The sequence below is a fragment of the Castanea sativa genome, chromosome 9 (genome assembly GCF_040712315.1).
Source record: "Castanea sativa cultivar Marrone di Chiusa Pesio chromosome 9, ASM4071231v1".
Lineage (NCBI taxonomy): Eukaryota > Viridiplantae > Streptophyta > Magnoliopsida > Fagales > Fagaceae > Castanea > Castanea sativa.
This window is the reverse complement of record NC_134021.1, coordinates 42,214,503-42,230,682: the sequence shown is the minus strand read 5'-3', so window position 1 is coordinate 42,230,682 and position 16,180 is coordinate 42,214,503. Positions and strand designations below refer to the sequence as shown.

At 32.3% G+C, this 16,180-nt stretch overlaps 2 protein-coding genes across 3 annotated transcripts in view; both read left to right on the top strand.

Annotated features, from left to right (window-relative positions):
• Positions 1-16,180, top strand: part of LOC142611296 (protein FATTY ACID EXPORT 1, chloroplastic-like) — an 85,884-nt gene that overhangs the window by 51,203 nt on the left and 18,501 nt on the right. The gene's annotated exons all lie outside the window — the stretch shown is intronic.
• LOC142611294 (putative disease resistance protein RGA1) lies at positions 502-10,019 on the top strand. The gene is made up of 9 exons (XM_075783397.1): positions 502-3,024; positions 3,772-3,832; positions 3,917-4,483; positions 4,580-4,649; positions 4,981-5,198; positions 6,618-6,705; positions 7,941-8,326; positions 8,920-8,987; positions 9,916-10,019. Exon 1 carries the CDS (start codon positions 541-543, stop codon positions 3,022-3,024), a length of 2,484 nt encoding a protein of 827 aa, XP_075639512.1. The 5' UTR covers positions 502-540; the 3' UTR covers positions 3,772-3,832; positions 3,917-4,483; positions 4,580-4,649; positions 4,981-5,198; positions 6,618-6,705; positions 7,941-8,326; positions 8,920-8,987; positions 9,916-10,019.

Sequence of the window (16,180 nt, the reverse complement as noted above, 5' to 3'; positions counted from 1 at the left end):
TGCCAAAAGAATATCTAACTGGAAAAAGAAAAAGAAAAAGAAAAAAAAGACAAGGTAACTGGAGAATTTTTCCATATAGAGGAAGGAATTTGCCCCTTTAGCATTCCATAGCTTTAGTTTGTGGAGCAAAGACAGAATTTGAGCTTTACTTCATCGACATGCTTACTTCAGGAAAAGGCGAAGAACCAAGTTAGAGAGGGTACGTAGTGTCTAACTGGAGATGGGAGACAAAAATGGAGAATAAAGTAGGAGTGTCTGAGTACTGGAGAAAAGAATGAGTGAGACAATTGGAGAATAAAGCAATTTGTATTTGTGCTTGACTTCACTAGCAAGCATGCATGCCTTCATGGAAACGCAAGGGACAAAGTGAGTTCCAAAATGTTTGATTAGTTCACACCAACAGAGACAACATTAATCTCATTTAACAAAGTACAAACAGACATAACTCTTCCTTCCTCCACTTCAATAAACACTTTGCAGCATCCTCATTTGATCAAATAACAACAACCATAACCCTTAATTTACTTCCAAAAAAGAGAAATGCCGGAGTTTGCCTTTTCCGTTGCAGGAAAAGTTATCGAGAAGCTAGGCTCCCTTGCTTACCAAGAGATATCATTGACACGGAACATTGCAAGCGATTTGAAAAAGCTTCAGGATACCATGTCCACCGTCCAAGCCGTGCTGCTGGATGCTGAGGAGAAGCAAGCAACAAACCACCTGCTGAGCGTTTGGCTGGAGCGGCTCAAAGTTGTCTTTCTTGATGCCATGGATGTGCTGGATGAATTCGAGTGTGAAGATCTACGGAGGCAAGTGGTGAAAAAATATGAAGGCACTAGCAGAAAGGTATGTCGTTTCTTTTCATCTTCTAACTCGCTTGCCTTCCGTTGTAAAATGGGTCATAGAGTTAAGGAGATCAGAGAGAGGCTAGATTTGATAGCAAAGGATAGAGATCAATTTCAGCTTGAGGTGCGACTCGATGATAATCGTGTTGTGTACAGGGAGACCCACTCCTTTGTTCGTGATCGTGATGTCATTGGGAGGGCTGATGACAAGCAAAAGATCATAGATCTTTTGATGCTCCCTAATGATAATGATAACATTTCTGTGATTTCTATTGTGGGAATCGGAGGTCTGGGCAAGACCAGACTTGCTCAATGGGTGTATAATGATGAAAGGGTAGCTAAAAATTTTGACCCCAAAATTTGGGTGTGTGTATCAGAAGACTTCAACGTTTTAAAATTGGCAAAAGAAATGCTTAAGTTGGCAGGTGGTGGGATTAGTGAAAACATGAGTCTGGAGGAAGTGCAAGTTAGATTAAGAAGAATTTTAAATGAAAAAAGATTCTTTATAGTTTTGGATGATGTCTGGAATGAGGATCGTAACAAATGGATTGACCTTAAGAGTTTGTTAATAGGAGGACAAGGAAGTAAAATTCTTGTCACTACGCGTAGCCACAAAGTTGCCTTAACGATGGCTCCTGGACTAATCCATGACATGAAAGGTCTTCCAAAAAATGATTGTTTGTTATTGTTCTTAAGATGCGCATTCAATGAAAGAGAGCATGAACAATATCCAAATCTAGTAAAGATTGGAGAGGAAATTGTGAAAAAATGTGGAGGTGTTCCTTTGGCTGTGAAGACTTTAGGGAGCTTACTTTATTCTAAAACTGAGGAGCGTGATTGGATCTCTACAAGGGAAAATGATATATGGAAATTAAAGCAAAAAGAAGACGACATTTTACCTGCATTAAGATTGAGTTACAATAAATTGCCATCATATTTAAAACAATGTTTTGCTTATTGCTCATTATATCCAAAGGATTTTAGGTATTACAATGTAGACTTAATTCAGTGTTGGATGGCAAATGGGCTCCTCGAAAAGTCCAACAAAAATTCTGAAGAGTTGGAAGATATTGGAGAACAATATTTAAAAGAGCTGTTATCAAGATCTTTCTTTCAAGAAGTTAATAATGAAGGCAATATTCTTTGGTCATTTAAAATGCATGATTTGTTACATGATCTTTCGTCATATGTTGCACAAAATGATTATTGCTTAATTCAAGACACTAATAAGACCAACAACTTTGAAAAGGCTAGACACGTTTCAATTTTGGACCATAAGTTGAGTGTTGATGCAGCAATAACCCTTTTAAAGAAATTGAGTAACAACATGCAGACTATTAATTTCTCATTTAAATATTGGCCAGGTGATGAAGGCCTTGGTATTAATATTAATGAAACATTGGTGGAAACATGCATCTTGAGATTTAAGCACCTGCGCTTGCTAAATTTAAGATATTCAAAGTTGGAAACGTTGTCAAGCTCAATTGGTACTTTGAAGCATTTGAGATATCTCAACTTAAGTGGAAATAGGAATATCAAGAAATTGCCTGACTCCATTTGCAATCTACAAAATTTGGAAACTTTGATATTACGGGATTGTGAAGATCTTGAAGAGTTGCCAGGGGATATAAGAAAGATGGTTAGCCTCAGATGTTTTGAAATAACGACAAGACAAACGCATTTACCCGCCAACGGAATCGGGTGCATGCGTTCTCTTCGAGAATTGTTCTTTTCCAAATGTCATAAACTAGAGTGTTTGCCGCAAGGTATGAAAGACCTAACTGCGTTGGAATCTCTGGGTATTTCATTTTGTAGAAAACTTAATTTAATGGAAGGGGATGACTACCCGATGAGGCTTCGAGAACTCACTATTTCTGGGTTGCCACAATTAGTGAGTTTGCCCCAATGGCTTAAAGGATCTGCCAACACTCTACAGTTTTTACTTATTTTTGGTTGTGAGAACTTGGCGGTATTGCCAGAGTGGCTTTCGGATCTCAGTTCACTTTGCAAGCTTCAGATTCATAGTTGCCGAAAATTATCGTCTCTACCAGAAGGGATGGATCGTCTCACTGCCCTAAGAGAACTGCAAATTGTTGATTGTCCTGAATTGAGGAGAAATTGTGAGCGAGAGGTAGGCAAAGATTGGGGCAAGATGATCAAATTCACTTGGGAGTATAAGTAGGTAAGGGCTAAAATCTTCTTCCTCTTCTACGTATGCTCTATTTTTCTATCTTACTTCTAACCTGAATTTGCTTCTTCTTTTTTGTTGTTGTTGTTGTTGTCTATTAACCCTGATTGTTTATAGAATTAAATCACAATAAACCATAACCAACCAAGAAATCACTTTCTACAAATTGACAAATTTTTTCTTTTTATAATAACAAAGATTAGATAACAACTATCATTGGTGTTTGTGAAAAGGTAAGTTATGAAATGTAAAAGATAATTGTCACTTTTTTCCCTTTTTGTTTTAAAGATTGAGTCTATGGAAAATAAAAGAGTAAACGAATTATGAATTCTATTCTTGGGTTCTTCAAATTTCACGTATTTTAGAAGGAACTATTTTAGTATCCTAATAGAAAAATAATAAAATATTCTTCCTTCAATTTTCTTTTCTTTTCTTTCTCTCCCTTTTGACAACTCAAGCGTAGAATTTTAAAATCTTGTAATCTTTTCATTTCCTCTCTCTAAAAGTGTACTGAACATTCATCTTGAAAAAAAAAAAGTGAACTAAACATGGTGTGGTGTTAATAAACTTACTTGGCCTGTATTTTCTTACTAAGAATGGATGTGATGCTAAATTATAAAATTAAAAAGGAAATTTAGATTGACCTGACCCATGTATAACTTGCAATTTAAAGTCATATTATCAAGGAAGTATGAAATCTATTTTGAATATATTTGATTCTTCTTGTTTTTAAATTGACAGGTGGTCTTGGGAGATTGTTCTCTCATAAAAAGGATGTTCCTTGTGCTTAAAATTGCCAAGGGTAATATATATTTTTTTTAATTTTTAATTTTCAATGTTCAATCTAGTGTTCGATCTAATGATTCCATGGTTTAAAACATTGCAGCTTATCTATTCAACCATAATATGCACTCATGCAGCATGGAAAGTCTCAGCCTTCTCTTGTATTGTAAATAATTTCAATAATATTGTGGTGTGCATTTTGTGTTTGTAATGATTAATGGAGTGATGTGTGTTTGTACTTATGATTTCATTCATGTTTCATGTATTATCTAATTTGCACAATGTTTAAATGACTTGAGTCATGTGTGCATTATTGATTGTTTGTCCCTGCTTCTTGGTTATTGGAGTTACTCAAATGAAACTTTTTGTTGTGCTTTATTGTTTAATTAATTTTTTTTTTGAAGTTTGATCTTTTGTTGTATGGTATAAAATAACTAATCGCATTAGAATATTTGGTTTGCCAACAATGTTAAAATTTGAATTTGATGGAAGTGGATGACTACCAAGAAGTTTGGTTTAGCCATCAATTGTTCCGGATGTCAATTTGTTTTGAAAATTTGGTATTTTAAACTTCCAAAATTGTCATGTCTACTGGGTGACCTTAGTGCCCTAAGAGGACTGAAGTCTGAAGATTGTTCTAAATCAAGATGACAATGCCAAGGAGATATTGGTGAGTATTGTGTATAAGTTGCCTATAAATTTGGCCTCCATTGTTTGCTGAGATTCACAAAATTTTGAATATAATGGATGCCTCTTGTTTTTGAAGTTTTGTCAGGTTTTCGTGGAAGATTCTTCTAAGGAAAAGGGATTCCTTTAGCTTAAAACTTCTTTTCCTGGTGAGATTTTGGAGTTTGAATGTAAAAAAATCCATGATGATGTGAAAGCAACGAAGAAAGACATTGAATTAGCCATTAAAGTAGCTTAGTGTCTCACCTGTGCGCACTTGATTGAGTCGGTCTTTCTCGTAGGTCATACAAGGCTCTCTCAAAATTTGCTGTTGATTTTGGTAGAGAATCTATGTTGTCATTGCAATGGTTTTTTAGCTCACGACATGCACCTATGATATCCACTGATGCCATTTTTAAAATTATCTTCTTATTAAAATTTGTAGATGTATATGACTGGTTTGCTCTAATTCATCAATTCTAGTGTTTTTCATTTTTTCAGCTGAAGTTTCAGAATTTGAATGTGACGAACTCCTTGATGATATCACAGCAACAAAGAAAGACACATCGTTATGTCTAGCTCTCTCAAGACTTGCAAGTGATTTTGGTAGAGAATCTATGTTGTCATTACAACAGTTTTTTTGCTCATGACATGCACCAGTAATTTCTACTGGCTCATTGAAGCTTGATATAGCTCTTGGGATTGGAGGATTACCAAAGGTGATTATTCGAAAAACAAAAATTTTCTCTTGCCACATATTTCGTATGAGCATATGCATAGTTACACACCCCACAGATATGCAAGAGATAGACAGATTCCTAGTGCATTATACCAAAAGAGATGTGTGGGACATATGTGTTTGACCTTGTACGGTCAACTATCTTCTTTTTTTTTGATACAGATGGCTAGATTTGTAGCTTCTTCTACCTAGATCTTAACTATGTTAATTTTAATATGAATTAAAAAATATTGGTGTAGAGCATATATGTTATAATTACCTTTTATTACGTATCTAACTGTACATACTCTAATGTTGTTGGGTATTAGGCTCAGTGAATTAAGAATGGTAATTTTGTTTAATTTTTCAGCAAAATGGAATTTTAAACCCTTAATTATTAATTCCATAGTTGTTATGAACCAAAAAGATGGATTTTAGTTATCTGCACAAAGTGAACACTAGAGAGAGATTTTATATAGTCTTTGGTGTGAAGCCTTTTTTTTTTTTTTTTGTGAGATCTCACTTCATGCTTAGACCTAGATTGTGCTTAGATATTAGTAAGGCTAAATCCACTAAACAATCCCCCCTCCCCGCCAAAAAAGGATAAGTCCACTTTAATTTTTTAGTGTGTAATATACTAATATATGTGCGTGTGTTTGTTTAGTTGTTGATGCCCAACTAGTGATTTCATCTAATGCTTAAACATATCTAGGATACAAGTATGAAACTATGATGGACTACATAGTACTCCCTTAAATTTTACTCAATCCAAAAAAGAAACAGTATTCCCTGTCAATTCTTAACATTATGTTCAAGAAATGAACTGTTTTGACTTCTAGATTTGTGTTCTTGTCACTGTTGTGTTCTAGGTTTTGGGTACTTACTATAGTTCCATAATATATGGTACTCCATGTAGGTTCTTAACATTGTGCTCAAGTTTTTAGGAATTCATTAGTAGCTTTTTGAGGTGGGATGTGGAGGAAAAAATAGCATTGCATGCATGGTCAATCATTTTATTTTGAGTCTCTTAACTACTAATTCATTATAGCCAAGAGCCTTGTAACTCAACTGGTTGGCACCTCCTGGTATCTCCAAGACATCTAGGGTCTAAATCTCCTCTCCTTTGTTTTAATTATTAACTTATCAAAAAAAAAATCATTATATAAAGAAGGGTCTTTGCATGTCATGATTATGATACTCAACTGATGAGTATTGTTTCATGAAAATTTGAATTGCAATCTGTGAACATATAAAAATTAAAAAGAGCTTGAAAATGTACTACTTATGTTATGACTTATGAACCAATTACTTCTTGGTGAATGTATGTTAATGATTTTGATCTCAAAGTTTATGTTTAGTTACAAAGAAGAGGTGTAGTGTCATTACTGGTGTGGTGAGAGATTTACTCTACACTTTGTAGGGATGAATTGTTGAAATTTATGGGCAAGAGGCTTCTGGAAAAACAACACTTGCCCTTCATATCATCAAGGAAGCTCAAAAGTTTGGAGGTGCATACTAATTTTGTCCTCTTGTACTTTGTGATTGATGTTTTAGGTATGACTTGAATTAGTTTGGTTTACCAAGGAAAACAAGAAACTTCTTTTTAACCCATCATTCTGAATGAAATCCAATGATTCAATGTACATAGATCCTAGAACCCTTGACTGTTCTATGTACTGTAATTACATAATTATAGACCCTTCTGCAAAATTTCATGCGTATTTTAGTGCTTATTGCTCTATCAAGGGATGTTGGACCTTAATGAGTAGATTATTTACTAATTCTAGTCCCAATAGTCCAGAGGACTTCAACAAACCATGGTCCATGGAATAAGATATTTCGATTATTATTTCATCATCTATGTTCAGCATAATTCTATTGAGGCTAATGTTTCAAAAAGACCACCCTTTTGGTGAACTCTTTTTTGGTGAAAATTTCCCACTTTTCTGGCTACTAATCAGAAATATATTTATAATTCAATTGCTATTAATCTGTATTTCTGGATGACTAATATCTAATCATAGCTGATAATCTCTTAAATGAAGCCCATCTTGCAATTAATCCTCACATGCGAGACACAATTGCATCCAAAAATTCTGCTCAAGAATGCAGGACTAAGCCATTTCACATTGCTTGATGCTTAGTATGAATAGAAGCCCCTACTACCTTGTTCTTTCTGAATGGTTCTCTGGAGAGTCACTATTTTCTTTATGAATGATCCTATTACAGCTATTAATTGACAGTTATCAATGCTTTGTACATAGAAACATGTAATTGTAAATATTAAAATTGTTAGCACAACCAAAACAGTGCTACCAATTTGAAGATTGACATCTTATGAACATGAACAACAATAAGGAGATCTACTGGTGTTGTCTTGTCAGTGATGATGATAGTGAACTTGACAAAATGATTACTAGCGAATTCTGTGTTTATAGGCACAACTTTGTAAGATCACACCAAGTTCTTGGCATGTTAGGATTGCCTTTTTCTTCTTTTGGGTGTACATTAGATTTAATATGACAGTTGTTGCCTTGGAGTGCTTTTTGTTGTAAGTCAAGAATATCTGAGCTTTAAATTTGTGTTTCTGGTCTTGTTATAAAAATGCATTGTAGTTCTTTTAGGTAGTTTCTTTGTTGTTGTTTTTGTTTGTTTTTTTTTTTTTATAAAGTAGTTGCTTCACTATTTTTTAAGTTTCCTTTGAATCAAACAAAAAATAACAACAGTTTCCTTTTTTCAACAGATTGTATTTTTTAGACTATAAAAACTGTGAAAAGTGTGGATTGAGCTGAGTTACTTCGGTTGAAAATTTGCAAACCCAGACTTGACCTATCCTGAATTTCAGCCCAAAAAAAAAAAAAAGAATACCATCAACCCCTGATCAGCCAACACTCTACAGTTTTTAGATATTTCTTATTGTGAGAACTTGGCAGTATTGCTAGAGTGGCTTCCCAATCTCAGTTCACTTCGAAAACTTTAGATTTCGTTCAGCCCAAAATTATCATCCCTACCAGAAGTTATGAACCACCTCACTGCCCTAAGAGAACTGAAGATTATCGGTTGTCCTGAATTGAGGAGAAATTATGAGTGAGAGGTTGGCTCAGATTGGTCAAATTTACTTGCTAATAGGTAATGGCTAAAATCTTCTCTCTTCTACGTTTTTTTTTATTTTTTTTTATAAATCTTTCAAAGCTAAAGCTGTGGTTTTTTTTTTTTTTTTTTTTTTTTGCCATTTGAATGTGACTGTTTATTGAATTAAATTACAATAAACAACAACTAACCAAGACATCATTTTAAAAAAAAAAAGATTATTGCTATCTAATCTTGCTATATGTATTAACTTTTAATATATTATTAATTTTAATTCTCAAATATTCAATTTGTTTAATTGTTGGTACTAAACAATGTCTTGCATTAGAATTTTTAAATCCATTTGTACGTCTGAGATTATACTTGCTATACCTTCAGGTTTTAAATTGACCATATGCTTTGTTCTTCTTGAACAAAAGCTTGATTAGCAAGCTAAGTTCCTCTACATATCAAATATTATTAAGTGTTGAAAGAATTGTACATGATACAATCTTTTGTTGCGGATTGAAACATATTGTTTCCAATTATACAAGTATGGTGCCTAACAAAATTAAGAGAAAACATTTCTTAGTACCAATGGGTTTCCTTCAATATATACTCATCTAACGATTCCATGGTTTAATACATTGCAGTTTATCAACTCAGAAACAACATGTAGCAAGGAAAGTCTCAACCTTCTCTTGTTACTATCATGTTCAAGGTTTTGGATACTTTCTATAGGTTTTTAATATATGTTACTCCATGTAGGTAATTAATATCATGTTCAAGGATCAGATCTTTAATATATGATACTCCTGGTAGATTATTACTATCATGCTCAAACTTTAAAAATTCCTTAGTAGCTGTTTAAGGTGGGATGTGGAGAAAAAATTGACATTTATGTCTTTCTTCTTACATGCATGGTCTAATAGGTTATTTGCTTTGCTTAAACTTGGATGGATAATGTTGATTCTGTATAGCTTGGGATTTCATTCGTGCCATTCTTATGTGTACTTTGCCAACTCATCTTGAGGATGGGGTCAATCTTCTGTCACTTTTGATAATAAGGAGCATCTATAAGCTCGCAAAGTTCTTAGAAATAGGTTAAGTTATTTATATTGCCCTTGTCGATGTTGTTTTATTTTATTTCTTAAAAAGTCATGTTGCCAGTCTCTTTAGAAGCAAATGTTTAGCATTTTGAATAAATATTTGCATCACTTTTACCTCAACTCTTCATGGAGATAGTTTTCTGTGAAGTTGCTATCTCTTAATTGTTCTTTGGTTTTGTTTTTTCTTGAAGGATATCCTGATTCTATTTTTGTGATTCTTGTTTCCTCTGTTATTTTAGTGTTACACTATTAAAGATGTCTTCTTCTTGTACTCTTATCAAGTGTATATGAAGTATGAACATTAGAGAAAACCTTATAGCTAAGTATCTATCAACTTTAAAGTACTTCCAAAAAATTTAAAAACAAAAACAAAAACAGAAAACTTGAAATAATGAACTAATATTTTAGTGGGTTCCTAGTGATCTTTCTAGAGAAAGTCACATTATCAGTCATGAATGGCCTTATTTTTTCTGGTTTAGTGGAAACCTTGAAATCAAATTGTCTCATTTAAGTCTGATAGAAAAAGGGCTCTCTTTTCAGGCTAGACTTCTAAGTTTTGGGCTAAGGTAGATACTCACAAGGCGTACAACTCCATTCCTTGGGATGCTGCCTTCAATACCCTTGATTACATGAATTTTCCTAAAATTTAGGTAAGTTGGATTAGAGAATAAATCTTTACATTCTCCTTTGCAGTTATGATTAACAGACTTTGGATTTTATCATATAATGATGCATATTGAGTTTCACTTACACTGTCACTTTGTGATTGATGGTCTCAATGTCTCAAAGGTTTTTTTTTTTTTTTTGGGGTCTTTTTAAAAACATGAATACAGATCATGAACTGAGTGGAAAAATTAAGACAAAAGGTTATAAAAAATGATTTATTTATCAACTGAACATACCTATAAATGAGACATTCCACTGTTAGAAGCTCATGTAAACTGACAGTGCCAAGAGAACCAAGTATTCTGGTAATATTATTTTATTTTAATTTTTTACCTTCCATTAATTTCTTACTTTTCAGGTAACTAGTCTTGGGGTATGCATGCAAATGTGTTGAAAAAGATTGAATGGGGAATGCAATTTAGCAGAGGCTTTTGCTGTAAGGCTGAAGAACTTGTTTTTGAACATGTAGTCATCATCAAAGAAGAAAGCAACTACCTTCATAGATGGGGAAGTTTCCAGTGACAAACATGAAGCTGGACAGTATATGTTCAAAAATGATGGACTTTTTGATAAGATATCATGATCTTAAAAAGACAGACATTTGATAGAAAAGGGGAATCAATGTCGTATTCTTGAATAAATGAATTATAGTCATATATGGTAGGTGTCAAATTACCTGGCCATTTTTGAACACATGAAGTGACTTGAAGGATCTTTGCACTTGAGATTACAAAAATCTAGCTCTTCAAGTATAAGTTTTGCATTTGATGTGAATTAAGCATTTGAAGATTGTAACAATTTAAGTTGTTTCAAGCGAAAATGCCTTTTGTTTTTCGAAGAAGAATTGGGTCTCTTTAGTCCGTCTTGGGACTAAACTATTAGGAAACTTAAATCTCCTATCATTCTTGTCTAGTTTATCTTGTAAAATAATTTTTATAATTCTTTGTTTTAATATTATAGTAATCTTAAAGATCAATGAAAACATCATTTATGAGTCTTCAAGATGAGTTATATGTAACACTGTTCAGGTTTGTTTTGTTTGATGTCCTAAATCTGCAAAATAGTGTTTTGATTGATACTTGTTGGATTGGCTATTAGTGTTGTGCTAGAGTAATAAGTATTTTGCATAAAGCAAGATTAGAAGAGCTAATTCATTCCCACCCCCCAACAAAGTAAGGATAAAGCAAGAGATATGGACTGTGATTAAGATAGTAAGGATATAGCATTTCTTGACGTCAACAGCTTACCCCTTGCTCGTTTTCCTTCTAAACTAACGTCTTCCACTTTCTCCCATTTCCTTTGGGCTTCATTGAGCCCATCACTTCAGCCTTAAGTCCTTTGCGTCAAAGCCCATCCGATTCTCTCAGTGGCATGGAATTATAATGGTGAAAATATACTTTTGGTCCTTGCATTTTGGGTCAATTCCCATTTTGGTCCCAAAATTGATTTCGTTACTAATGTCATCCCTAAAAAAAAGAAAATTGTTTCTAAAATGGTCCTTTCCGTCAGTCAACCAACGGAAAAATCCTACGTGTCTAACGGAATGCACTGTTTGCTTACATGGTGTTGACGTGGCCATTAAAATATTATTAAAAAAAATTATTTGGCATTTTTTAAATGCCACGTCAGCATTTTTTTTTATTTTTTTTAAAGCCATGTTAGAAAATTTAAACAAAGATAATTTTTTTTTTTAAAAAAAAAAGCCTTAAATCTAATTTAATTTAAGCCTTAAAATTTTTTAATTTTTTTTGGTAAGAACATAACAATTTGTTCTTCATGTTCTTTCCAAATCCCAAAAACAAACCCAGCAACTAAATCCAATCTCCAACAACCAAATCCAATTTCCATCAATGCCAAGAAAACAAGAAATAAATCCAATAAACCAACCAATCTCCAGCAAACCCATAAAGTCATAAATTTCACATTCAAATTATCAAATTCCTATTCTAAATTCATCTTAATCATGAACACACAAAAACAACACAAGAACAATATCTACTCCAAGATCCAAGATCCACATCATCGTCCAAGATCAACACAAGAACACCGACGGCATCATCATCCAAGATCCACAACCCAAATCACCCAAACAACCGCTATCAAAAGCTCCGCATTACTCGAAACCCACCATCTCCCTCGTCAACCCAATCATATGGGTTTAAGAGCCACTGCTTGGGGTTGTGGTCATGGCTGGGATCGGGCTTGAGAGAGGAAAAGAGAGGATGAGGTAGAGAGAGGTTTCGCCATTCATGGCTGGGATCGGGCCTGATCTGCTCCAGACCACCATTAGCCTCCTTCTATCGAGCCTGATCTGCTCCAAACCATCGCCGACCTCATCTCATTATCTCCTCATCTCCCTCTCTAAACCCAGATCACAGGTTCTCTCTCTCTCTAAACCCAGATCATGGGTTCAAAATGGGCTAATGTAAAAAATGGTCTAATGAAAAGAAATCATTAAAATTAAAGAGAAATTAAAAAGAAATCGTGAAAGGCAGAGCTTGGGGTCTTTGACCATGGGTTCTTGGGGTCTTTGGAGCTTGGTGTCTTTGGCCATGAGTGTCTGGGTATGGAGCAGATCAAAGAGAAATCAAAGAGACAGAGAGTGCGAGAACAATGGGTAGAGAGAGGGATTAAATTGATGCTGTGATGTTGGTGACTAAGAAAATTTGATGTTGGGTTAGGTAGCTTGGGTTCGTGGGGTTGGGATTGGGGATTGGTATAGAGGATTGTGATAAAAAAATTTTAAAACTGAGAATTGAAAAATTAAAATTTCAGTTTAAATCAAATTTATATTTTCAGTTTAAATCAAATTTATATTTTCAGTTTAAATTAAAATTAAGAAATTAAAAGTTTGTTTTTTAATTAGATTTAAGGATTGTTTTTTAATTTAGTTTAAATTCTCTGATTTGGCTTTTTTTATTAATTAAAATGCTGACGTGGCATTTAAAAAATGCCAAATAGTATTTTTAATAATATTTTAATGGTCACGTCAGTGCCATGTCAGCAAGCAGTGCATTCCGTTAGACACGTAAGATTTTTCCATTAGTTGACTGACGGAAATGACCATTTTAGAAATGATTTTCTTTTTTTAGGAATGACATTAGTAACAAAATCAATTTTAGGACCAAAATGGGAATTGACCCAAAATGTAGGGACCAAAAGTGTATTTTCGCCAATTATAATTTTTTTTTAATTAACTTTTGTTGTATTCAAGTCAAGTCTTTGTTTAACTTTATTGTGGGTATTAATCTCTAACAACATACTATAGCACAATCATTAACAACGTCATGACCTTGAATGAGCAATAATATATATATATATATATAGTTAGTTAGTTAGTTGGTACCAGGTTGAAATTGCCTTCATCATTGTTTATTTATTTATTAATTATTATTATGGTTTTTTTTTTTTTTTTTTGAGAATATATGGTTATTAATTTAGCGCCAAGACTTTGAATGAGTAACAGTACGGTTGGTTGGCAGAAATTAATTATTCATTTTCTTGGACTTAATTCTTTACACGTCTACAACATTTTTATTAGGGGAGTTGTTATTTGAGTAAGTCTTTGTTTATTGTGGGTATTAATCTCCTGACCTTGAATCTCCTTAAAAAATAAAAAATCTACTGACCTTGAATGAATAATAATATATATAGTTAGTTGGTAGGCGGTAGGCCAATATTGTCTTGATTCTTGGACTTTAATTTTTCGGTGTTTTTTGAGTAAGTCTTTGTTTATTGTGGGTATTATTAACTATTAAGGTCATGAATTTGTAATATATGTAGTTTGGTAGAATGAGTTTGTCTTCATTCTTAGAACTTAATTTGCACACCACTTTTTTTTTTTTTGTGTGTGTGTGTGGAAGATGGTCCCTAATCATGGATTTCCACATACAATTGTAATACTTATAATTTTCAAGAAGTGCTACATCTATAATATTTTCACAACACTTTCACAATAAATTATCTGTATTAAATTGTTATTGGTTCCAATTTAAATCTACAGTTTAAATTACTTTTTTACTTACTTGTAACTACCAATAACAACCTGCCACTTAGGATTTGTTGTGAAAGTATTGTAAAAATATTGTAGACATAGTATTTTTCATAATTTTCCTCTCATCTCCACCTTTTTTTTTATATCATTTTGTGCATATAAAGATGTTATATGGAAAAAAAAAAAAAATCCTATTGTGTTTCACTAATCATTTTAACCGATAAAGCAATAGTTTTTTTTTTTTTTTACACCTTGCAATGAAATTAACAATGCCACTTCATATTATTTTATGACAAATATATAAAGTGCACTTTGACTTAAATAAACTACCTCAAAGAAGTACTATTATTATTACTATTATTATTATTATTTGTAATCTATATTTCATTTATTGTAGAATATCATATTGATTTTTTTAAAATTCTTGTTTTAATATAGCACAAATTGATGATAATTTAATTGCAAGTGAGATTCATGGAAGTGTACTAAAACACTTCTCCCCGCCCTCCCTTCCCCCCCCCCCTCCAACACCCCCTACCCATTGTTAATTGATGCTTCTTTTGTCTTTTTTTTTTTTTGTGTGTGTGTTATATTTTCATTTTGAATTATTATGTCATTGTACTTAAATGTTTTTCCATCAATTTTAATGAATTTACCCATACTTACTTCAATAAATACGGGATTAGACTTTCAAAATTGTTAACTAAGTACTATAATTAAATATTCTTAAAAAATTAGCAGCCAAATTTAAAATAAAAAAAATAAAAATTTAAGACTACAATTGCACATTACCTCTTAGATTTTATATCAAATCAACAATAATGAAAGAAACAAGGAAATTTTAATAAATAAAAAATGACATTTGATAAAGTCACCATCTTCAAGGAGGGATATTTGCCCTCGCACAAAATTTTCAAGGGGTTACAAAAAAGCATATGATAGGATAGAATAAAATTTTCGAGCTCCTAGTATCTGTGGAATTTCTCCCCCTTAACCCCTAGTCTTGTCCATGTTTGAGGGAATAGTCAAGTATCAAAAAGCTTTACATGCATATGTTGATAAAAAAAAAAAAAAAAAAAAAAAAACCACTTGAGTTTATTATACTAATTTGAATGTGAACTAAATATTTGCTTTGTCTAGGGGTGAACCTCCTGACTTCTCAATTTTCTCCCCTCTATTTCTATCAATTTTTTAGAATTGTGCCTCTTCATATTTAAAAAGAAAAATTGTACGAACACTAGTTCAATTATTAATGCTTTTTTTTTCCTTTTAATATTTACTTTTTCTCCCACATATATAACTGATGAACTTTAGGAGCCTTTAAAGCATTGTTTCAAAAAAAATGTATTAGTAAATCTAAAGAGTTGATGATATATATATATTTTTTTTTTTTCATTTTGAATAAATATGTTATGATTTTTATGGTTAAAAAATTGAGACATGTTTTTACTTTATCATCTATAGAAAAAAAGAAAAAAAGAAAAAAAAAAAAAGGTTTTCATTTTTGTTTTTTTAATACACTTATATATATATTTTCTTATTTTTTCTTCAATTATTCCAATTCCATGTCTAATTGAATTTAGAACATCTAATAGGAAATGTTTGGTAAGAGAATTTAAATACAATTTTTTGCTTTGGAAACTAGTAAATGGTGGGTCCCTTACTTAAATCAAATGTTTGGCTCATGTTCTCTAAATATAGTTTCAATTTTTTTTTTCAAATTTTATTATTTAAAACAGGATTTTGAATCTCTCTAAAAAAAAAGGATTTTGAAAATAGTTGAAATAATGTTTTCAAGATACATAAAATATTTTTAATAACATAGTTGTAAATAAATTAAAAATAATGAACCCCACTAATTTGTCCAAACTCATTTATTTCTTAAATTTAAAAGCTTATCTTCATCACAAAAAAATTATCACGTTTCAAATTTTATCATTATAAAAACAACTCACCAAACAAATATTAAAGCTTATCTCCTTTTGTTTTTTTTTTCCTAGCCTGCGAGAAACCACATGGCTTCTCTTTTGTTTTCTTTATGTTGTTTTTTGTTTCTGTTGCCTACGATAAAACCATATCTACTCTAATCTATCTAATTTCTCCCCCTAAGTCTTAAAAGAAGAAATTTAGCCCCATGAAAAACTA